This window comes from Lotus japonicus, chromosome 2 (assembly GCF_012489685.1).
Source record: "Lotus japonicus ecotype B-129 chromosome 2, LjGifu_v1.2".
Lineage (NCBI taxonomy): Eukaryota > Viridiplantae > Streptophyta > Magnoliopsida > Fabales > Fabaceae > Lotus > Lotus japonicus.
This window is the reverse complement of record NC_080042.1, coordinates 95495976-95520153: the sequence shown is the minus strand read 5'-3', so window position 1 is coordinate 95520153 and position 24178 is coordinate 95495976. Positions and strand designations below refer to the sequence as shown.

Sequence of the window (24178 nt, the reverse complement as noted above, 5' to 3'; positions counted from 1 at the left end):
GCATGTAGATGTGGAAGAATCATCTGGTGTGGGGGTGCACTCCTGGAGTTTTGGTAGGTGAGGAGGGTTTGCATTCAGCATGCAAATAATGTTAGAGATTTCAAGTCTACGATGACTTAGATTTGGAAGATGAAACATGGGTGAGATTATAGATATTAGAGATGTAGAAATAAACATGTTCACTTTTAGGTGTTTTGATGAGAAGGATAAAGACCTGTTCTTAGGCAAGAACCTTGGACTTTCGACAAATTTCTCGATGTTCTTACAGTTATTGATCCATTAGAGGACCCAACAAAGGTCCCTCTTGTGAAGGTGCCATTTAGGACTTGAGTTTTTCATCTTCCACTAGTGTTTTGTAAGGAGGTCGCGACGAGGACAATAGGAGATCTTTTTGGGCGAGTGCATTAGGATGGGATAAGACGAATGATTGATCATAAGGCTACCGTTAGTGTTTCGAAAAGTGAACTACCATATTTTTCAATTCACAGTATTATTGGAAATATATAAAATAATACTGACTCACTATATTAACGAGTTTTAAATCCTGATAAAATTAATGTGTACTCAGTTTAGAATCCTCCAGACTTGAGAGTTGATTCTTGAAATAAAATAATAATAAAATAATGGGATTAGGTTAGAAAGGAAAAAATACACTAAAAAAAAATTGAGTGTGAAAATCAATAGGTTTGGCGGTAAATGGAAGCTTGAATTAGTTTTGGTGGATTGAAGTGTGAACTGAGATGAGAGAATGAAAACGAGAATGGAGGAAGAGGAAGAGTTAGAGGAAGATGAAGTGGCATCGTGTTCTTCTGACTCCGATGATCTTGAAGTTGAACAACGGAAATCGCAAAATGTGGAAGCTCTCATCGGGTATTCTAACTTGTAATCGAGCGTCAACTTGATTAGCAATTACAAATGTTACAATTTGTTTGTTTGTGTATGATTACAGGGGCAACCTCATCGTGAAGAGACAATCGTTACTACCGCGAGTTCTTAGGGTAGAGGGAGCGGCCGTTTGCAGAAAACCCTTTAAACCTCCATCCTCTAAACCTTACAATCATCAAGACCTTACGCGTAGGCTTTCTGCTCGCAAAAGGTTTGTCCCATGGCGCTCTTCACCTATTCCTAGACCACCCCTCTTGGAGTTGAATTTGAATTTGAATTTGAATTTGAATCTTGATGTTGCTGAGGATGATGAGCATTTGCCTCCCGAGATTGATCCTCTAGTACTGTGGCACCCTCAGCACTGTGAGGATGGGGCTTCTACTTCCAATTTGACAACAATATCAGTTGTCCCTTTGCTTGTTCGTTTCCTTCGTCCACATCAGAGGTAGGTCCTTTTACTGATTATTATACATCTCACATTTCTTCACTCAGGCAAATACCTATGTATATCTTTTAACTTTTTTGGCGCAGAGAAGGGGTTCAGTTTATGTTTGATTGTGTTGCCGGACTATGTAGCACACCAAATATACATGGATGCATTTTGGCAGATGATATGGGGTAACTCTACTTTACAAATCTTGGCATTTTGACAGCAGCATCCTTTACTTTCATTACATGACTGATTTTCATGCTACTCTTTCCACAGTTTGGGCAAGACATTGCAGTCTATCACATTACTTTATACTCTTCTTTCTCAAGGGTTCGATGGGAAGCCAATGGTTAGAAAAGCCATCATTGTGACTCCTACTAGCCTTGTCAGCAATTGGGAAGCCGAAATTAAGAAGTGGGTTGGAGAAAGAGTTCGTCTCGTTGCTTTATGTGAAAGCACTAGAGAAGATGTTGTCTCTGGGATTGGCAATTTTACAAGTCCCCGAAGCAATTTACAGGTAAAATTCCCAACCATTCTTCTGTTCCTTGGATAGCTTCAAGAACTACATGTGTACTGAATTAAAAATTCTGATTTACAGGTGCTCATTGTTTCATATGAGACGTTCCGAATGCACTCATCAAAGTTTAGCTCTAGTGGCTCCTGTGACCTCCTCATCTGCGATGAGGCTCACAGACTAAAAAATGATCAGACAATTACAAACCGGGTACTACAGAAGTTCTTTACTCCCCTCTTTTACGGGCATATTTCTGAGTTAGATAGTCCCCCCTATTACTGTGGCTCTGAGTTTCTTACAAATACCTGCTGGATTAGGCACTGGCTGCTCTCCCATGCAAACGTAGAGTTTTGCTGTCAGGAACTCCTTTGCAAGTGAGGATCTATACATGGTTATTTGTCTGTCTTGTGATTTACATTACAATGCTAAATCCTCCTTTGTTTTATTTTATTTTTTTAATTTTTGCGTCAAATGCCACATGCAGAACGACTTAGAGGAATTCTTTGCAATGGTTAATTTTACTAATCCAGGAATATTGGGTGACATAGCACATTTTCGACGTTACTATGAGGTACATTGATCACTTCACATTTTGGATTTTGGATACACATTGTTTCAAAAGAGTAAGCTCATCCCATACAAAATGTACTAATAATTAGGAAAGAAGAATTTTTCTGTTGTTAACTAAATGTTTTTAGTATGTGCTGTATATTCTTTTTAACACTAATAGAATAACAAGTCAAACCCACTTCCGAAAGCTTTCAGTAGATGTGATGCTGGAAGGTGTTTCCCCCTTCTCTTGTGGTTCTGGTTTTAAATTTAATTGCCCTGCTTTCATAATGAAGGCTCCAATTATTTGTGGAAGAGAACCTACTGCCACCACAGAAGAGAAGAAGCTAAGTGCTGAACGCACAACTGAATTAAGTGCCAAAGTTAATCAGGTAATATTTTTTTCTTGGCATGTGCCTGTTCATCACTGGTCATTGAAGTTGTAACTCTGCTAGATAACTACTAGAATAAGGTATTATATAAACTGAAGTGCAACCCTTTTTTTTGTGTTCTGTTAAGCAAATATACTTTTGTTTTCTTGAAAGTAAATTGGCTAATGTGCTTTTGCAGTTCATATTAAGAAGGACTAATGCATTATTATCGAATCACTTACCACCAAAGGTATTGTATTTTTCTTTAATTATCTGCCAACTTATTGAACTGTTACTATTTAACAACTTATTATTCATAAAAAGTTAATGCTAACTATATGCATGCAATTTTTTCTCTCAATGCATTTTCAATTGTCGCATTCTTGAAATGTTAATCATCTTTCAAATTCCATAATTGGTAGGGTCTTGTTAGGATAGAAGGAAGGGAGACAATTAAAGAAGTTAGTCCAGAGACGTCAGTTAGTTAGAATTGATGTGGTTAGCAATAGTTAGAGAAGTTAGTTGGAAGAGGTTGAATGAATACAGGAGAGTCAGATTAGAGAGATTCATTCAGTATCATTGATAGTTTGTGAGTGCAAAAACAATATTTGGACACCCCTACAATGTCGGTCATCCATTAAAAAATGGATAAATGATCCATTCAAGACATGTATGATGACTAAGCATGACACAAATTCACATACATGGGGTGTCTAGTGGGTGCGCAACACTGTGCAGTCGTTTAAAAATCACACTCGTTGCGAGTAAAAGGAGAGATCTTTGTCAAGGGGAAATCTTTGGGGAGAATATTGCCATTGTATTGCAATGTGACAATCTCTTAAAGTCAGCAATATCACTAGCGAAGAAAGGGTGTTTGATTGTGATGAAGTGGCCTATGACCATACTTGCTCAGATGACCCAAGACTGATATATTATCTCATAATTTCTGACCTGACCACACTTGCTCAGATGATCCAAGACTAATATATTATCTCATAACTTCTGTCCTACGATAGCTAAACAATAAAATCCTAACTGAATTCTTTCCAAATGGCGTTGGAAAATAGGGTAAAGGCTGCAAAAGGCCCTCCAGGGAAGCAGGTTGAAACTTGCTTTACAAGCAAATGTGGCAAGCAGCGACAAATGAAGTTACTGTCCCTTTCTCCTAATTAGAGTTCATATGTCCTCACCCTAATTTTGAGCCAGACACTATATGTGATAAATTCCCGAAAGTCTTCCTGTAAGAGTAGGGGATGAATGGATTCTTGTAACAATTTCGGTATCCATACCATACGTTAAATGAGTTGAACTGTAACTCTTTTGTTTTTTTACCATGATAAAAGAAATGATTTGATTTCATATAGACTGTCAGTGTAATCTTTCTTTACACAGGCATCAGGTAGTATTCCATCACATCAGAGAATAAGTTATTATTTTAATTAAAATAAAAAAGAAATGTAACTGTTTCTCCTATGTGGTATAGAGCGTTTGGTTTTCAGTGTAAAATGTTTTACACTAATAGTGTATCAAAGTTATACTCTAAAAGAAATTATAAAAAATAAGAAGACTACAAAGAGTTAAAAGGATGCGATATCCTTTGTGAAAAAAAAAAGCAAAAGAGAACAAAAAAATATCAATGAATCAAAGCTACCTACCCAATCCTAAAGATGCAATAACTTTTCTGACGGTAGGTTTTTGTTGATTCCCAGAGCCGGATTACGTAAAATAGTTTTTACGTACCTATACTTGGAAATGGCATCCATTTTCATGAGAAGTTAGATTTCAGCCCTTGTTGATTTTGAAATATTTGAACATATTTTGCTGTATTATATATTATCTTTACTGAAGCCAATGTCCTTAAAGCCCATGAAAAGTAACGGTGTAGCTCAGTGTTGGTAATTGATGATTAACTGCAGCTCTTAATCTTATATTCATGACCTATTTATTTGTGGTACAGATAGTTCAAGTTGTTTGCTGCAAGTTGACTCCACTTCAGTCAGACCTATATAAACATTTTCTACAATCCAAAAATGTAATGTCCAGTTTTGGTTGAGCAAGAATATATTTTTCATAATGTGTATATACTGTTGGACATTTACAAATACAAGATTGTCAAACCAGCATAGATAAATGTGTCCTCAAACACAGGTTAAACGGGCAATTAACGAAGAACTGAAGCAATCAAAGATTTTGGCCTACATAACAGCTCTCAAAAAGTTATGCAATCATCCAAAGGTATGATTTGGTTCTTCTTTTCTATAGGATTGAGGTTGTTTTATTGCTCTTATCTCTACACTTTGTGGGTGAGATTCACTTTGTAAACCATATACTTGGTTAACGTTTTCCTTATTTATTAAAAATAATGTGCAAAGCTCTTCTCTCAGTGTCATTTAAGTTGGCAAGTAGACTTTTTTTAATCTTTTATTTTCATCCATTTCCTCCATTTAAATTGGCAAGTAGATCCGCTGTTAAAAATTGTGAAGCAACCCATCTTTTTCATGTTTGTTAAGTTCCAGACTCACTTTCATTTCATCCTTACGGAAATAATGTCTTGTAGCTCATATATGATACCTTACGAAGTGGGAGTCCAGGAACTTCAGGTTTTGAGGATTGCATTCGATTTTTCCCTCCGGAAATGTTATCTGGAAGGTAGATAATCATATTTAGTTCAAACTTCATTTATACATTTGACGTCTAAAATTAGTCATCCTAAGGGGTTATTCATCATAGGTCTGGATCATGGACGGGTGGGAATGGAGCCTGGGTTGAGCTATCCGGTAAAATGCAAGTCTTAGCAAGATTGCTTGCTCATCTACGCCAGAGAACAAATGATCGCATTGTCCTTGTTTCAAACTATACTCAGGTATATGGTAAAAAATGGAAAGTTATATGAAGGTACACTTATTCAATAGCTGTTGTAGTCTTGTAAATGACCAATGAGACTTTTTAGAATGAATCCGTACTTGAATGAAAGGATTTATTTAACTCTGGTGACATTGTGCATTCAATGTTTTTCCAGATAATGAAGCTCACAAGGCTTATATTATTACTGCCAATTATCTTTCTTAGATACACTTACTTGACACTACCATGTAGAAGTTCACTCACCCGTTTTGTAGGATAGCACTTGAGTCCCTTCCCTAGCTATCTTTTGGAGATTTAATAGATAATAAACCTGCAATATCCCACCCTTTAATTATATCACATTTCTTTGTCCAAATGCTGTATTGATATTGTTAGAAACATGTATAACCTTGTATCTTATTAATTTTAAAATAGGGATGAGAATGAGTGGAATATAGTACTTGTCTCCACATCTATATGACTAGTAGCTTTTGTACCAGCGCCCTTATTTGCTAGGTCTTTTTATACCCATTTCCAAATCTATTACCCCTATTTTAACTAACTCTAATATGGTATTATGTGATGTGTTTATTCGACAAATTTGATAAACATAAATCTAATTAAATAAACAATATACTTCTGGATTTTGTTTAGTTTATCCTCTTTTTTTAAAATGATTTGTTTTGACCTAAAATTGGATATCACATTTGCATTAGTAAAAGAAAGGATTGGAAGACTATGGTATGGCTGCCTAGATCCACATCCTCTTCACTGTGAGTGATGAAAATAGAAGAGGAAACTGAGATGTAGAAGGTAACTAAAGTTCAAAAATGAGTCCAAATTAGATGCCATGTCAGTCCTATTTGTATAGAAAATAAAGTTCAACAACAAAAGCCTTATCCCACTAAGTGAGGTCGACAATATGGATCACACTATGCTATTGTGCTCGATCATAAACCAGATTATGAGGGATACCATGTTATTAGAAAAGAAAAGAAATAAACCCAAGGAAATGGAACACTGTTCTCGGGTTTTATCAGACAACAACAGAGCTTGCTGGACAAAAAATTTCAGGTATTAAAATACAATACTAAAGCAATAGCTATACAGTAACTAGAGCATTAAACCTAACGGTAACAATCCTATGTGTCTTAGGTATATTTGGTTTCAAGCTCACAATCTTGCAAATATATGTGCAGTCACCTTTCTCAATCTGCTCCATGTCTTATTGAATTCTTCATGCTGCCTTTTGTTGCCCACTTTCCCTTCTACTTCCCTTTTGCTATACTAAACTATCTCCCATGTAACAGACACTTGATCTTTTTGCTCAATTGTGTCGGGAACAAAGGTACCCTCACTTGAGGCTTGATGGCACCACATCAATCAGTAAAAGGCAGAAGTTAGTAAACTGCTTTAACGACACATCAAAGGTAAGTTGCTTACCAATATATGATCTAACCTCCCAATTCCAGTATTGTCTCTTCTCCTTTCTTTAAATTTTATTAAGCATCATATGCGGTTGTCCTTTCATATAAGGATTTTTTTTTGACATTTTGCAGGATGAATTTGTTTTTCTCTTAAGCAGCAAGGCTGGTGGTTGTGGACTCAATCTTATTGGTGGAAATCGACTCGTCTTATTTGATCCTGATTGGAACCCAGCAAATGATAAACAAGTAATACCCTGGGTTTAGTTGTAACAGCTGAAATCTTTACATGTATGCTTTCTGTTTCTCTCTCTAGTTTGCACACTTGTTCTAACCCATAAACAGGCTGCAGCAAGAGTGTGGAGGGATGGACAGAAGAAAAGAGTTTACATTTATAGATTTTTGAGTGCCGGAACAATAGAAGAAAAGGTTCATATTGTTGTGATAACTGAGTATCTAATGCTTTTTATTCATTTAAACATTACGTATTCTGTTTATATCCTTCCCTTACTCAACCGTTGATGTGTAGGTCTACCAGCGTCAGATGTCTAAAGAAGGGCTGCAAAAGGTCATTCAGCGGGAGCAAACCGATAGCCTTCTAGAACAGGTAGAAATTCCTGTTTATACCATACCATGTCTGGTAATTGGTGCTGCTTATTTCATGTCTGATAATAATATTTATGATTTTCAGGGTAACTTTCTTTCGACAGAGGATCTTCGCGATTTGTTTACTTTTGATGAGAACCTCAAGTAATGCTTCTTCTCCCTTTTGATATATAATTGCTCCGGGCATAACAATCTAAATGTGCAAAACATTCATATGCATACGGTACCTGGAAATTAATTGAAGAAAGAGAGAACGTATTTAATTAATGGTACTCTGAAATTTGCTGTGAACTATCAAAGTTTGTGATAGTGACTGACAACTAGACCAAAAATTATATTTCTTTTGATGATATTGCCTTTGAAATCACTGAATGTAATGAATTAAAAGATACATCTGAGGAGGAAGAACCGCAACGACAAGTGGCTGGAAAAGTGAGTGTAGCCAGCCACTGTAAACTAATGCAGTGTGGAAACAGCGGATGCCAATAAGTTGGGATATAATAGAAAAGTTGAATATTTTTAACCAACAGGATTTTAATAACTGAAGTTGTGATATAGAACTCTGGCCAGGGGAAGTTTAACTTCGATAAATAAATTCACAAAAAGTCAAGTTCAGAATTTGTAACTATTCTCTCAAAATGTCATCTTTTTCTTTTGTGATTTTCTAAATTTGTATAGTAGTAAGTGTAACAGTACAAGTGATCCTGAATGTATAGCTATTGTCTATCATAAGATGAATTTGTTATCTACGCTTAATTCTCTGTCTAATGTCTGTTTATTATATTTCTTTAGGTCAGAGATTCATGAAAAGATGCGATGCAGTCGGTGCCGAATAATTGATGAGCCGCAAAGCTCTGACGTCCTATCAACAATAGTTAATAGTGAATCTGATGAAGAAACCTCTGATATAGGTGGATTTGCAGAAATTGCAGGCTGTTTAGAGAATTTAAAAGGATCAGAGAAGCAGGTTGCATTTGAATATTGTTGGATATAAAGTTTATGCATGCTACATAGCTTTTGCAAAAATTATAGTTAAACTTCCCCAACCCCAAACTCAATATGCGTCCAAAACCTTCCACTCTTCACTCCTGCTCATCTATTACTTACAAGCTTTAATGTCTACATTACCTCTTCGATTCAAGAGAATATACAAATTTATTAGTTCTAGCATTGACTCTATGGTACATTTCCTCTCTGCAGATTGGGACCCCACTGGAAGAAGATTTAAGTAGTTGGGGCCATCATTTTTCCCCAACTTCTGTACCAGATCCTATCCTTCAGGCTTCAGCTGGTGATGAGGTGTGCCATAGCTTTTTTACAAATAAATCCTATTTTACGCATAGTTTGCAAAATATATATTGTGCTCCATAGGTTCATAGTTCATACTGCTGGCATTTTTGCCATTCTTGTCCTAAGAAAGACACGTAAAGCCTAGAGTGCACAAGTTATAATCTGGTCCATATGGACCAGAGGGTAACTTTGTCTTTTCTCCTTTCCTTTACCCTTTTCATCTCCCCTTTACCCTTTACGTCTTCCCTTTACCTTTCCCTTAGCAAATTCCAGCAAAGGCTTCATCTTGCCACAATCAAAAAGCTCCACCGGTGAACGGGAATTGATGAAGTGCCAACAGTGAAGCTGTTTCTCGTTGGTATCAAGAATAATAAAAGCCAAGAGGGAACAGCCATTGTAGATAGTAGTGTTGCTTTGAAGAAAAAGCTATGCGCTAAACTTTTACTTTGCATCCCATTCTACTGATGATTCTGGGTTCTTATATGTTTACTACGAGCACCCCAATCCACCTTCAATCCCACAACATCCCCCACCTTTTCAACCTTACCACCAAAATTTCACCCATTATGTTGCAGAACCATAGTACCCAGAATCAAACCATACCACCATACCCATCAAAACTCGTCAAATTCTTCACCATACCCACACATCAACCAATTCAGCATTTTTGAATGAGGGAAGTAATAGTAATCGCAGGAGAAAAATAAGAAGCAAACAACATTTTGTCAATGGAAGAAGAAGAATAAAGACAAACCCACTGGTTATGGAGGTTGGTGGTTCAAACTCGAATGGGGATTTGCTGGAAAGGGAGAGGGAGGGGGAGAATGATTTGACACTTACATTTTTACCCTTTTAGTTTTTAGTAAATCCTATCCGTTGATCTAAAGAATATTCTAAGATTCTCTAATTTAATGGTGTTTAGGGATGGTGCATCGGTGGACCAAAATATAAATGGTTCACCTTAGTGGGCACCCGTAAAGCTTAATGAAGTTTGAAGTATGTGTGATATATTAAGTGTGAACTTAACGTAAATCCAGATTGAGTCAACATGACAAAGTCTTGCTTAGTTGCTTTCTCTGTGTGCATGTTGGGATGTGTGTTTGACTATTTATTAGAGCATCTTTATCCATTCACATTCACTAAAGTTTCTATACTTTATTTTATATCATTCTTTACAATTCCCTATAGTGTCACATCATCTAAACCACTTTACTGACATTTTACTCCAACCCAACAACTCTAAAAAAAACTTTAATGAACCCCACGATCAACATTATACTCGATACTTTTTAACTTTAACAATATCATAATATTATGTTTTTTTGTCCTTTGTGCATCAATTTCTGAGACACTACTCCGAGAGTGTCTATAGTACCACACCCAAATTAGCTAAGATGGAAGAACCGTTTATTTCCAATGGTATGAGACACTAGTTGGAGAACCTCTTTGGTTTGAGACACTCCCATTTGAGATGCTCTTATGTAGATACAAACAGAAAACCGAACACACTTAAACCAATGGTGGTCTTACATCTAGAGATGTGAGACTTTTGCATGCCGTTGGACTTCATGTATGCCTTGTTTCTTGCTCAAAATGTTGGAAGTTTTCCTTATACTGGTACATGTTCTAATTCCAAGCAATGGGATGTTTTTTCCCGACAAGATTATTGCACACCAGTATGAAATGTTTTTTATGTAACAGTATGAAATGTTAATACCAGCAGAATATGGCATTTATTTACCCCGCAGTTAGCTTTGCTTGAGAAGTTAAACATGTAAAAACCTAAATACCCATTAAGCCCATGGTAATGCATGCAACACTTGAAGGAGCAGAATTGATATGCTTCTCTGTGCTTTTCAGGTGACTTTTGTGTTTACAAACCAAGTTAACGGAAAGCTGGTACCCATGGAGTCCATAATCAGTCGCCAGCTAGAGCAAAAGGAACCTAATAAGCCAAGGCAGAACATCAAACAAAAATTCACTCCCTTGAAATTAGCATTTAATACTAACCACACTCATGTAAATAATAAAGTATTACCACAGAAAAGATCGTATCCTGATCATGCCAATGGTGATGATCTTGAGTAATACCTCACGTGTTTTCATCTAGGTTTGATGGATTTACCCTCCTATTTTGGAAATTAATGGCGTCATATTATTGTTAGCTGAATCTGGCCGAACTTAACAACGTTTAATTTTTAAAATGCCACATTTAATCTTATAAAAAAAAGAGACCAATCTCTGTTTTGCTTTCATAAATGATTTAGAGCATGCTTGGGTAGATGTTTAGCTTCTGTTGCACTTTTCGAGATAAAATGAATGTGATTTTCACATTTTTCAATAAAAAAAGATGAAATGAACTCTTGGGTTCCATTAGAAAGGAAGTGTTTTTAGTTTAATGTTTAGCTTAAATACAACACACCCTTTAAGTAATGATAGGGTTTGAGTCTAAGTAATGAAGTCTAAGTTATGATATGCTTATAAAAAAAAACAAGTCTAAGTTAGGATAGGGTTTGAGTCTTCTAAAGTCTGTACTCACTTTACAGAATAAAGTAAGCATTAAACAATTAATACTTAATAGTGATTACTTATTTTGAAAAAGTCAATATAACAATCATTATTTCTGATGCACAGATACCTCTTAAAAAGTTGTATACTTTATGCTGAGTGTATGGTGTCCAGTTGACATCGTCAGCTACCAAGTTGTCCAAGTCTATCCACTTCTTTGATATGAGCTCATCACCTTGAACACATTTCCACCGCATAGCCTTCGACATCTCCTTATACTTTTGATTGACATATCTAGAAAATAGAGGTAGAGAAGTGCTGAAACATACAGCCTTGTAATGGAATAATAGAAACATGAACATGTGTTAAATTATATATATGTAGGTTGAACAAATTATTGGACGGGAATCTATACTTTTTTTTCATGTAGCCTGCAACAACCCCTCTCTACCGGTTAACATCTCGAAGATGCACATATAAGAATGCTAATGCAGTTGCATCCCATGCGTACGTGTTGATCGTGTTCACACTATGATCGACTCCTCCTAAATATCACATGCATGCTTTCTATATGAGGAGGCGGTTGGTGGAGGATGACGTGAAGAAAGATCCTTATTATTATGCACAATTCAATATGATTCCAACCACAATATGCAATATAATGAAGAAGGTCATATCTGCATACCGTATTTTAGTTTGCCGAATTGAAAAAATGTATACTGCATATTATTTTGCTGAATACTTTGTTTTTAATTTCGCAACTTAAAATACGGTATGTAATTTTTAGGATAAAATGACTACCGTATTTTAAAATACGGTATATATATAAGTAGTGTTAATGCATAGGCATTGTAGTTTGTGGTATGCATTTTTTTAAATTTAGGAAACATAATTGAGGCAACAAAACTAACATTTTAAAAATGCGGTATATAGAAAACACATTCCAAATTTTATAATGCAGTAGGGGGAAAAAATTTAAACATAACGATGAATGAAACACAAAACACAGTAGAAATAAAGAAATAAAAGGGAAAAGGGGAAAGAGGGAAGAATTGAAGAATAAGTTGATGTTGAAGAAGAAGATGAAAGAGATGACCTTGATTGATGTCTTTGTTGTTAAAGAAGATGGTGAGTGTGAGTGAGAAAGTAAATGTGTGAGAGAGAAGAATAGGCCATAGTGAGAGTATGTGTGGTGTGGGTCATATGTGTGGAGTCACCTCTTCGGCATTCTCATTTGAGACAGTTTCGAAACAGTTCCAAATGCAATCAATAAACTCATGACACGTGTTAATTTCGCCTTTTTTTTAACAATCACCAAATATTTAATCTTTCAACACCAATGTTTTACTAAACTAAATTTTAGTCCTAATTAATCTACATTATTATACTTTCTTCTAATGACTACAATTTAAGCCATAATATTTAACAAATTATATTTTTTAATCTTCATCAATCAATATTTTATATTGTATTCCAAAAACTATCACAAATTATGAACTAAATCCAAACTCATAAATTTTAATCAATATTTAACTTCATCATCATATAAATTTAGTGGTTCATTTATCATATTTATGAAATTTATGAAATAAAATATAAGGGTGCGGATTAACTGATTAACTGGGATTAAAATATAATTTTTGTAAAATATTAACTTCAAAATATCTAATAACATGTGTTATATTTGTATTGGTTAACTAAGAGATTGGTTTGAAACTATCTCAATTGAGACAGTATAAAAAATTACCCATGTTTTTTTTTTATAAACCAATGTTAATTGTTAATTATTAATAAATTAGTTCTTTCGCCATGATTCGAACCCTCACCCTTCACCCTGCAAATCCCTTCATTTATTTCTTATGATATCTAACTATAATCAAATATCATTGAGGCCTAATTGAAATATGTACAGCCAGCCATACACATTTTCTTTCATTTCACACTATAAAATAATTTTAGTCTAAGTTATCCAAAATAAATTATTTTCTGATTAGCATAAGTGCATAACCAAACATGGGAATTGGGAAGTGATTGCAAACGTAGGGGGCATGGAATAGGGAGGCCGAATCAAAATCATATACTGGGCATGTTGTGGGGGGGGGGGGGAAGGTGAATAGGTGATTGCTTTTAGTTTATGGTTCAGTAGTTTAGAGTATATGATGTTTTTAGGGAAATATGCTTGTTAAAGTTATGAATGACAATGACACGAATACCATTGGAATTGTGTGTGTTTGTGGCCAGTGCCCTCGTTCCCTCGCTTTCCCATTATTATTTTTTTGTCGTCAACTGCGAATGATTCAAACACACATGGTAGCTTCCGTATTAAATTCTCCAGCTGACGGTGATAATTTTCCGCCTCTCTTTATTATTTATATTTTGTGTTTTGCGATTCTTGGTTGGTTGAAAGAAATTAATTGATTCATTAATGTTTGAAGTATTTATTAATACTTTAGTGTGTCTGGGAAAAATTTAAGCAGATTTTCCAATCTAGTGAATCTGATGAAGGAAATTTCTAGTTTAACATTGACTGGTCATGTGATGTAAAAAAGTGACATGACGTGATGTAAAAACAGATTCCGTGTCATATGATATATCATCAACATCAACCGGATATATATTATATTATAAAGCAGGAGAGGAGAGGAGAGGAGAGGAGAGGGTGAGAGGGAGGGTTGAATTTGAATTTGAATATAGCAGAATCTGATTCTTCTCTCGCATAGGTATAGTAGAATGGGGGATGAACCTCTAACCCCCGCGGGAAGGCTGTTCTTGCAGCCAGAAATGAACCAAATAATCCACTGCGTTTTAGGTCTCAAGAACCCTATCGATATTGACTCAGTCAAATCTCTAATCAGTGACTCAGTCATGCTCAAACACCCAAGGTTCACCAGTCTCATGGTCCGTGATCATCGAGGAGTTGAGCACTGGCGCCCTACCCAAATTCACATTGACAACCACCTCACCGTCATTCATGACCCACTTTCCGATCATTCATCAGCCATCAATGACTACCTCGCCGATTTATGCACGACGACCATAAGCATGGACAAACCCTTGTGGGAAATCCATATCCTGAAGGCTCACAAGTGCGTCATATTTCGAATCCACCACTCCCTCGGGGATGGGATTTCATTGATGTCGATGCTCCTCGTCGGCTGCAGAAAGGTCCAAGATCCTCACGCCCTCCCTGTCATATCAAACCCTCATTCCGTCAAGAGGACCAATTTCAACTTCAAGGATCTCCTGCTCACCATCTGCTTCTCCTTTATCTATGCCATTCAATTTATCGTCAAGTGTCTTTGGATTCGTGACTACAAATCCCCCATTACCGGAGGCGCTGGGGTTGAGCTCTGGCCAAGGAAGATGGCTACTGCTTTCTTTTCCTTGGAAGACATGAAAACTGTCAAGGCCGCTGTTCCTAATGCGGTAACCCCTTCCCTTCTCCTTTTTCACTGCAATCAAATCATTTTACTTAACTTATGCTCATTCAGTTTTTTATTTTTTTTTAATTCAATTTAACCCCTATTAATTTCTTTTTACCAAATTTAATTTGATTATCTAAAACAAGATTTGACCATAAAATTTTTTAACTAAAATAAGTGTCAACTGATAAGCACTGCAAATTTCAAAGTGAATAATTTATTCAGAAAGTATAATAATACTTTTATTTTCCTATCATCTTTTGATATATTCTGTTATTCGCACCAATATAATATCCCACATTAACTAAAGATATGATTGAAAATATGATTAGAGATATGCTGAAGATAACCTTCATGGGAAACACAACTTCCTCCTCTTTCCTATTTAGTACTATAATGTTTCTTTCACTTTCCACAAATGACTCACGTTTTTCACATTTCTCTGTAATATCAAATATGATAGAAAACGTGAAGACATCATTCCAATTTATACAGGCTGGCTTCTGTTTGTCAACTTCAAGCATAGATTGATATTTAATTTTTGTGTACTAGTTTTGGTTATGGTGGTTGCTGATTTTTGTTATTCTCTAGTGTAGACCGTAAATGATGTTCTATTTGCAATCATATCATCTGGGATATCAAGATACCTGGACTTACGTGAGCCTAGTGGTAAAAAATCATTTGATTTACCAATACACACACAGCTTCTCTTTCTAATATAATTCATACACAGCCACAAGCGTCATGGACATACATATAACCATGACTAATTAAACAATAATGTTTTCTGTAAGGGCTGCGAGATGGAATTCAGCTAACAGGATTAGCTATGGTCAACCTAAGGAAGCAGTCAGGATTGCAGGTCTACTCTGCCCAATTTTACTTTCCTTGACTATCTGTGTTTTTACAATTTGTAAATAATATGGATAAAAGTGGCTGTTACTGTTACTGTTCAGGATTTGCCCAATTTGATGAGAAGCAATTCAGTAGCAAGGTGGGGTAACAAATTCGGTGTTATTCTACTGCCTATATACTATCATAGAAGCAGCAATTCAGATCCTCTAGAATATTTGAAGAGAGCCAAAAAAATGATTGACAGAAAGAAGCAATCTTTGGAGGCTCATTTCTCATACAGAATTGGAGATTTGATAATGTCAACTTTTGGTCCAAAGGTGCAGCATCCTGTAATTCATCCTTAAAACTATTATATCATTTATACCCTGCAAACATATAATGTTATTTTTTAAATTGCAGTCTGCCAGCTTTCTAAATTACCGGATAATCTGCAACACAAGCTTTACAATCTCAAATGTTGTTGGACCACAAGAGGAGATTATGATCGGAGACAATCCTATAACGTTCTTAAGGGCAAATAATTCAGCCCTGCCTCATGTACTGACTGCCCCTAAACTTAGCTTTAAGCATTACTAACATATCAATCGTGATTGATTTGTGGGTGGTTGTATTAATTGTAGGCACTGATTTTGAATATGGTGAGCTATGCTGGAAGGGCAGACATGCAAGTGCAGGTGGCCAAAGACATCATCCCCGACCCTGAGTTTCTTGCCAAATGCTTTGAAGATGCTTTGCTTGAATTGAAGGACCGGGTTACGGCCAAAATTTAGCGTTTTGAGAAATTTGTTTTGTTCAATATGGTCACAAATGTTGAAGTTTTTTCTTTTAAAGTCAAATATATGAATGCATTCATTAAAGTGGCTCAGTGGGAGATCCGAGTCAATAATAGAGGAAATACACCTCGTGACTCTTCTATCCACTCTTGATCAGGGTGTAATATAGAGCACTTTGCTAATTGGTGAGCTGAATAATTAGTGTTTCAGACACAGATATGCTAATAGAGTAGTTTGTTGCCTTATATCTTCTATGACAGTGCCCAAGTATGAATTTGGCTATCCTTTTTTTGAAACTGAATTTGGCATGATTGTTGAAATTAATTATAATGAACAGTTAGATACATATGATCACAACCAAAGAATCATTTACATTATGATTACGTTTAGTAAATATTGTAAAGGGACATAGTAGTTAATTTAATGATTACCTTATATAAAAAGAGAAAAATCCACAGTACTACTCCTCTAGTAGCAGGGGCGGAGGCAGAAATTTCATAAGGGGAGACTAGGATCTAAAGAAGTATAATTTGTATGAAAATTCCAAATTCCTTTATTGAAGGCTAAATCTTAAAGGGGACTTTTTACAAACACTTGGTGTGCATAATTTTGTCACTTTTTTTCAAAGTAAAACACAAGCACCACAAATTCAATCTCATATAATCAGAGTAATTAAGTAAAAAAAAAAACAAAAATGAACCAATATTCGAGTTTGAACTCATGAAAATTTGAATATCCATAAAAAAAGCCATATGTGAGAAAGGGAAGAGCAAGAGAGAAAATAAAAAGGTTCTAAATGTTATACTCCCTCCGGTCCTATTTATAAGCAACAAAAAAAAAAATTCACATAGTTTAAGAAATGTAGTTAAACTAGATAAAATGCATTAAATTTGTCTTAAATTAAAATGAATTTTCAAAATTACCCTTTGTTATTAGTGTTGGAAAGTGGAAAAGAAAGAGAATAATTAATGAGACACATTTTACAAGTTAGAATTAATAAGAGCATCATTGGAAAAAATTAATTAATATAGCTCAAACTTTCATTTGGTTCTTATAAAAAGGATCAAGATTTTTCTTCTTTTTCATGCTTATAAATAGGACCGGAGGGAGTATCAGTTTAGCAAAATTCTTGGGTTCTTTCTCTTTGCCTTGTTGGAGTTAAGTTTGAATTATTTTTTTTTTTATCAATTAATGAAGCGTTTCATTAAAAATGCTAAAGGCCCACAAACTCATACAAACAAGGATAAAAAAAAAGCTGAAGCTACAAGGCCAAGAATAAGAAAATGAATTAATGAAATAGTGCCTGCCAGCTCTTTGTAGAATTGTAGGTAAAACATTGAGAAAAGTAAAGAAAATAACAATAATGAATGCACCCACTAGATACTCGGTACAAAAGCTTTCTTCAACAAGCAAAAGAAATTGATCTGGGAGCAGTTTGTCTTCAAAACTGAAAAAACGAAAAAGCATATCAGCCAAGGTAAGTTTTTTTTTAGTCGCAGAAGCTGTAGCAGCTAGTTCATGAGCCCTTCTATTGCCTTCCCTTCCCTGGAAAACACTTCTCTCCTTCCCTGAATTCCAACCCTTCCCAGAAACCCTAGTCCATCATCCCAGAAACTCCAGCTTCCATGGCGTCCAAGAAGAAACAATCAGAAGGCATCCTTGTACAGGGGTGACTTTCTCTGCTGAGAAATTCCCAAAAGCCAGGGGTGACTAAGCAGGGGGGAAGTCACCCCTGTGCCTCCGCCACTCAGAGGGAGGGTTGAATTTGAATATAGCAGAATCTATCTGATTCTTCTCTCGCATAGGCATAGCAGAATGGGGGATGAACCTCTAACCCCCGCGGGAAGGCTGTTCTTGCAGCCAGAAATGAACCAAATAATCCACTGCGTTTTAGGTCTCAAGAACCCTATCGATATTGACTCAGTCAAATCTCAAATCAGTGACTCAGTCATGCTCAAACACCCAAGGTTCACCAGTCTCATGGTCCGTGATCATCGAGGAGTTGAGCACTGGCGCCCTACCCAAATTCACATTGACAACCACCTCACCGTCATTCATGACCCACTTTCCGATCATTCATCAGCCATCAATGACTACCTCGCCGATTTATGCACGGCGACCATAAGCATGGACAAACCCTTGTGGGAAATCCATATCCTGATGGCTCACAAGTGCGTCATATTTCGAATCCACCACTCCCTCGGGGATGGGATTTCATTGATGTCGATGCTCCTCGCCGGCTGCAGAAAGGTCCAAGATCCTCACGCCCTCCCTGTCATATCAAACCCTCATTCCGTCAAGAGGACCAATTTCAGCTTCAAGGATCTCCTGCTCACCATCTGCTTCTCCTGTATCTATGCCATTCAATTTATCGTCAAGTGTCTTTGGATTCGTGACTGCAAATCCCCCATTACCGGAGGCGCTGGGGTTGAGCTCTGGCCAAGGAAGATGGCTACTGCTTCCTTTTCCTTGGAAGACATGAAAACTGTCAAGGCCGTTGTTCCTAATGCGGTAACCCCTTCCCTTCTCCTTTTTCACTGCATTCAAATCATTTTACTTAACTTATGCTCATTCAGTTCTTTTTTTTTTTTAATTCAATTTAACCCCTATTAATTTCTTTTTACCAAATTTAATTTGATTATCTAAAACAAGATTTGACCATAAAAACTTTTAACTAAAATAAGTGTCAACTGATAAGCACTGCAAATTTCAAAGTGAATAATTTATTCAGAAAGTATAATAATACTTTTATTTTCCTATCATCTTTTGATATATTCAGTTATTCTCACCAATACAATATCCCACATTAACTAAAGATATGATTGAAAATATGATTAGAGATATGCTGAAGATAACCTTCATGGGAAACACAACTTCCTCCTCTTTCCTATTTAGTACTGTAATGTTTCTTTCACTTTCCACAAATGACTCACGTTTTTCACATTTCTCTGTAATATCATATATGATAGAAAACGTGAAGAATCATTCCAATTTATACAGGCTGGCTTCTGTTTGTCAACTTCAAGCATAGATTGATATTTAATTTTTGTGTACTAGTTTCGGTTATGGTGGTTGCTGATTTTTGTTATTCTCTAGTGTAGACCGTAAATGATGTTCTATTTGCAATCATATCATCTGGGATATCAAGATACCTGGACTTACGTGAGCCTAGTGGTAAAAAATCATTTGATTTACCAATACACACACAGCTTCTCTTTCTAATATAATTCATACACAGCCACAAGCGTCATGGACATACATATAACCATGACTAATTAAACAATAATGTTTTCTGTAAGGGCTGCGAGATGGAATTCAGCTAACAGGATTAGCTATGGTCAACCTAAGGAAGCAGTCAGGATTGCAGGTCTACTCTGCCCAATTTTACTTTCCTTGACTATCTGTGTTTTTACAATTTGTAAATAATATGGATAAAAGTGGCTGTTACTGTTACTGTTCAGGATTTGCCCAATTTGATGAGAAGCAATTCAGTAGCAAGGTGGGGTAACAAATTCGGTGTTATTCTACTGCCTATATACTATCATAGAAGCAGCAATTCAGATCCTCTAGAATATTTGAAGAGAGCCAAAAAAATGATTGACAGAAAGAAGCAATCTTTGGAGGCTCATTTCTCATACAGAATTGGAGATTTGATAATGTCAACTTTTGGTCCAAAGGTGCAGCATCCTGTAATTCATCCTTAAAACTATTATATCATTTATACCCTGCAAACATATAATGTTATTTTTTAAATTGCAGTCTGCCAGCTTTCTAAATTACCGGATAATCTGCAACACAAGCTTTACAATCTCAAATGTTGTTGGACCACAAGAGGAGATTATGATCGGAGACAATCCTATAACGTTCTTAAGGGCAAATAATTCAGCCCTGCCTCATGTACTGACTGCCCCTAAACTTAGCTTTAAGCATTACTAACATATCAATCGTGATTGATTTGTGGGTGGTTGTATTAATTGTAGGCACTGATTTTGAATATGGTGAGCTATGCTGGAAGGGCAGACATGCAAGTGCAGGTGGCCAAAGACATCATCCCCGACCCTGAGTTTCTTGCCAAATGCTTTGAAGATGCTTTGCTTGAATTGAAGGACCGGGTTACGGCCAAAATTTAGCGTTTTGAGAAATTTGTTTTGTTCAATATGGTCACAAATGTTGAAGTTTTTTCTTTTAAAGTCAAATATATGAATGCATTCATTAAAGTGGCTCAGTGGGAGATCCGAGTCAATAATAGAGGAAATACACCTCGTGACTCTTCTATCCACTCTTGATCAGGGTGTAATATAGAGCACTTTGCTAATTGGTGAGCTGAATAATTAGTGTTTCAGACACAGATATGCTAATAGAGTAGTTTGTTGCCTTATATCTTCTATGACAGTGCCCAAGTATGAATTTGGCTATCCTTTTTTTGAAACTGAATTTGGCATGATTGTTGAAATTAATTATAATGAACAGTTAGATACATATGATCACAACCAAAGAATCATTTACATTATGATTACGTTTAGTAAGTATTGTAAAGGGACATAGTAGTTAATTTAATGATCATCTTATATAAAAAGAGAAAAATCCACGGTACTACTCCTCTAGTAGGTGACACGTCACATGATCGGTTATATATATATATATATATATGCGGGAAATTGTGTCTGTTGTTTCCTGCACAAACAAATGGATCCAAAGAGCAATCTAGGACTTGGATTAAATCTTGGAGTGTGGGATCTTTTTATTTAATGGTTTATTAGTTATCCTAGGGCTTGAGTTTTCGAAACGTGGTTCAAAATGTCAAGTTTTGTCAAAAACAAGTTAGAAGACCATGAAGTTGTCTGGGGACAACTCGTGATCAGACTGCGGTGGAAAAAAAAAGAAAAAATGTGGATGGAACTCTGATACATAAACTCGTGTAGCCGCATGTCTGTGTGATCGAAGTGTGGGTGATTAGAGTGTTAATGCTCTGGTGTCCAACCTTTTTTCTAAATTACATTAGTCTACTTATCATGCTTGAGTTCACATAAACTACTAATCATATGGATTAAAGTAAAATCAAAAGAAATTGTCTAATATAAGTTCCTTGTCATGGCTTGACTTATCTCTCCTCAAACCATTGCCTCCAGGCATTGTACCCACCTAGACTTAATCCTCAACGTTCTGGTAACTGCTTCCAACGTGGTTGTGGGACAATTTGGCGTGCGAAGCTTCCAGATCCTTGAGATCATGGGTTTTGTAAGTAGGAGATTCTAGTTGCGGTCTTGAGCTCCAAATTCTTCACGTGATTTCGAATCAAGTGTTTCGAATTGCTTGGAACAATTCTCACTTACCTTGACAAAATCTACCTTAGTGTTCTAAGTGTTTCTCGAAGTCCTTTAGCTATTTAATTTTTTTTTCGCTCGAACCTAACTTTCTTCAAAGCACTCCCAACAATCAGATTTTTTCGCGCTCTTTCTTAATCAAGGCTCCAAACTTCACATCACACCAAGATACTTGTCACACAACTGAAGTTCAACACTCACCTCTTCACATCCAAACCAAAGCTATCTCAAATTCAAGATTATGGTCATAACAATTGGTTAGTTTTTTAAAAATTGTAAATAAAGCAAATACTTGTAAATTTGTGGGAGAGGGGACGATATAGTCAGAGGATTATAGGTGTATTGATAATTTTCTCACTTTATAAAATATATTTTGTTACACAATAATACATAATATATAAATAGGTATTATCAAACACGTAGATCAATTGACATGTGATTGTTCTAATTTAAGTTGAGGTTTCAGGTCTAAATTTTTGTGAATGCAAATACATTAAATATTTGTTAGAGTGAGTTTTATCGCTCATAATTGTCTTATCCGGATCAATATTACTTGATGTAACGATTTTAAAAAATGCTACAAGTCCATACTAATAAGAGTACTTACACATATTTAAAAGTGCACGATCACTAATCGACATACATACATAGTCTTATTTTTTACGGCGCCTAAATGAGAAGAGTAGAAATAAGTTTACTTGGATTTTAGATCTCGGTAAAATAAAACATTTTTATGAAAGTCTATTAAGCTTTCCCAAACCACCGGGAAAATGTTTTTTTTTTAAATACTTTAAAAATTATAAGAGCATCTCCAATGCATGGTTGCTTATTGGGTTGCTTAAATGCTATTCTGGTGGGCCCAGACTGCCACATAGGATTTAAGCAACTCATAAGCAACCCATGCAGAATTCACTCAAGTGCACGGTTGCTTATTTTTACTTTTAGTTGGGCCCTACTATACCTCACATATTTATATTTTTTATTTCCTCTTAAACATGATTTAAATTTAAATTTAAATATTTATAACAATATAATATTTCAATTATATTATCTAATCTTTCAATTAACCTGATTTTATGTATAAAAAAAAAACTTACCTGATTTTAAATCATGCTAAAAAAGTTGAATTTTTGGTGCATCAGAAATTCAAATATAAAAGTATAACAAATCAACTGATTTTTTTTCTTAATTTGGGCCAAAATCCATTGATCCATTCAGCCCTTCACAAAAAAATCCATTATGGTTAATGTCCATTCTTTTATCCCCAATTAAAACTAAAACCTAAATATCCACAAATCACTCAGCTGTTTCACTCCATCATCACTACTCATTCACACGCTCCTCTATTCCTCTCAAACTCCATTCACTGTCTTCATTCAACCTCAACCTTCCTTCGCCCTCTTCACTCAGATCAGAGGCTTTCTCATACTCACGTTCTTCCCTTTCTCTCTCTCAGTCTCAATCGAAGGTTCTCCCTTCCTCAGACTCACGCCCCAAACCGCGTTCTTCTTCACTCAGATCAGAGGGTTTCTGATACTCACGCCCCTTTCCGATTCTCAGACTCACATGCCTTGCCTTCAACTTCGTTTCACCCAGATCGGTGGTTCAGAGAACAGATCAGAACACGGATCGGAGATTCCCAACCCAGAGGTAGCAAAATCAGAGGTTTAGTGGTCCAAATTAGTGTCATGCACAGCTTCAATGGCCAAATCGGTGACATGCACAGCTTCAATGGCCTCTGTGCAGTGCCTCCATGTCTTCCTTCACCCAGATAAAAAATTTCTGTAATTTTTTTTTAATTTGTTTGTTCCTGTTTGGGACTTTCAACCATTTGTATTTTGAATTTATTAAATTTGTGCTCATCTCCCTTCTATTCTGGAATAAATTTCTGAAATTTTTAATTCTGTTTGGGACCTCTTCTGGGTTTTCTGTGTTTGTTGCTTCTGCCTCTTCAATAATTTTTGCTTCCCTCTTCTTTTAACGAGAATTCTGTTGCTGGTTGAGAGAGAAAATGTTTTTTTTAACTAGCAGCAAGTTAAGGAGCGTTGCTTATTTAAGCAACATTGCTTAGCTTTTGGCAACTAGCAACGACAGGTCATCAAGCTCCAATGGAAGTAAAAAATAAGCAACGTTGCTTATTTTCTCCAACCAGGTTAAGCAACCTGCGTTGGAGTTTCTCTAATGATCATAAACCGGTATAATTCATGTTTATTTTGGTCGAAAATCTAACATTACTGTACACGATAAATTCTTAGATTAGCCAAACTCAAATACTACCTATTAGTACACCTTTCCGATGTAAAAAGAATAAAAAATAGGCTCAATTAAGTATTTGGTCTCTAACATTTACCTCTATGTTTTGGTATTGGTCCCTCATCGGAAT

The 24178-nt window shown here is 35.9% G+C and overlaps 3 protein-coding genes across 3 annotated transcripts; all 3 read left to right on the top strand.

Annotated features, from left to right (window-relative positions):
• Nucleotides 1–682: 682 nt before the first annotated feature.
• Nucleotides 683–11083, top strand: LOC130741462 (protein CHROMATIN REMODELING 25). The gene is made up of 21 exons (XM_057594394.1): nt 683–870; nt 950–1330; nt 1417–1503; nt 1592–1832; nt 1914–2039; nt 2147–2203; nt 2314–2400; nt 2675–2770; nt 2949–2999; nt 4707–4781; nt 4898–4984; nt 5307–5398; nt 5480–5612; nt 6904–7023; nt 7153–7266; nt 7363–7446; nt 7547–7624; nt 7709–7767; nt 8416–8590; nt 8824–8922; nt 10774–11083. The coding sequence occupies exons 1-21, from the start codon at nt 749–751 to the stop codon at nt 10999–11001; spliced, it is 2592 nt and encodes an 863-aa protein (XP_057450377.1). The 5' UTR covers nt 683–748; the 3' UTR covers nt 11002–11083.
• A 3053-nt stretch (nt 11084–14136) lies between these two features.
• Nucleotides 14137–16723, top strand: LOC130741461 (wax ester synthase/diacylglycerol acyltransferase 11-like). Its single transcript, XM_057594393.1, has 6 exons — nt 14137–14847; nt 15440–15512; nt 15638–15705; nt 15800–16015; nt 16098–16235; nt 16319–16723. Exons 1-6 carry the CDS (start codon nt 14152–14154, stop codon nt 16466–16468), a joined length of 1341 nt encoding a protein of 446 aa, XP_057450376.1. The 5' UTR covers nt 14137–14151; the 3' UTR covers nt 16469–16723.
• A 1064-nt stretch (nt 16724–17787) lies between these two features.
• Nucleotides 17788–20856, top strand: LOC130741460 (wax ester synthase/diacylglycerol acyltransferase 5-like). Its single transcript, XM_057594392.1, has 6 exons — nt 17788–18982; nt 19573–19645; nt 19771–19838; nt 19933–20148; nt 20231–20368; nt 20452–20856. Exons 1-6 carry the CDS (start codon nt 18287–18289, stop codon nt 20599–20601), a joined length of 1341 nt encoding a protein of 446 aa, XP_057450375.1. The 5' UTR covers nt 17788–18286; the 3' UTR covers nt 20602–20856.
• Nucleotides 20857–24178: the final 3322 nt, after the last annotated feature.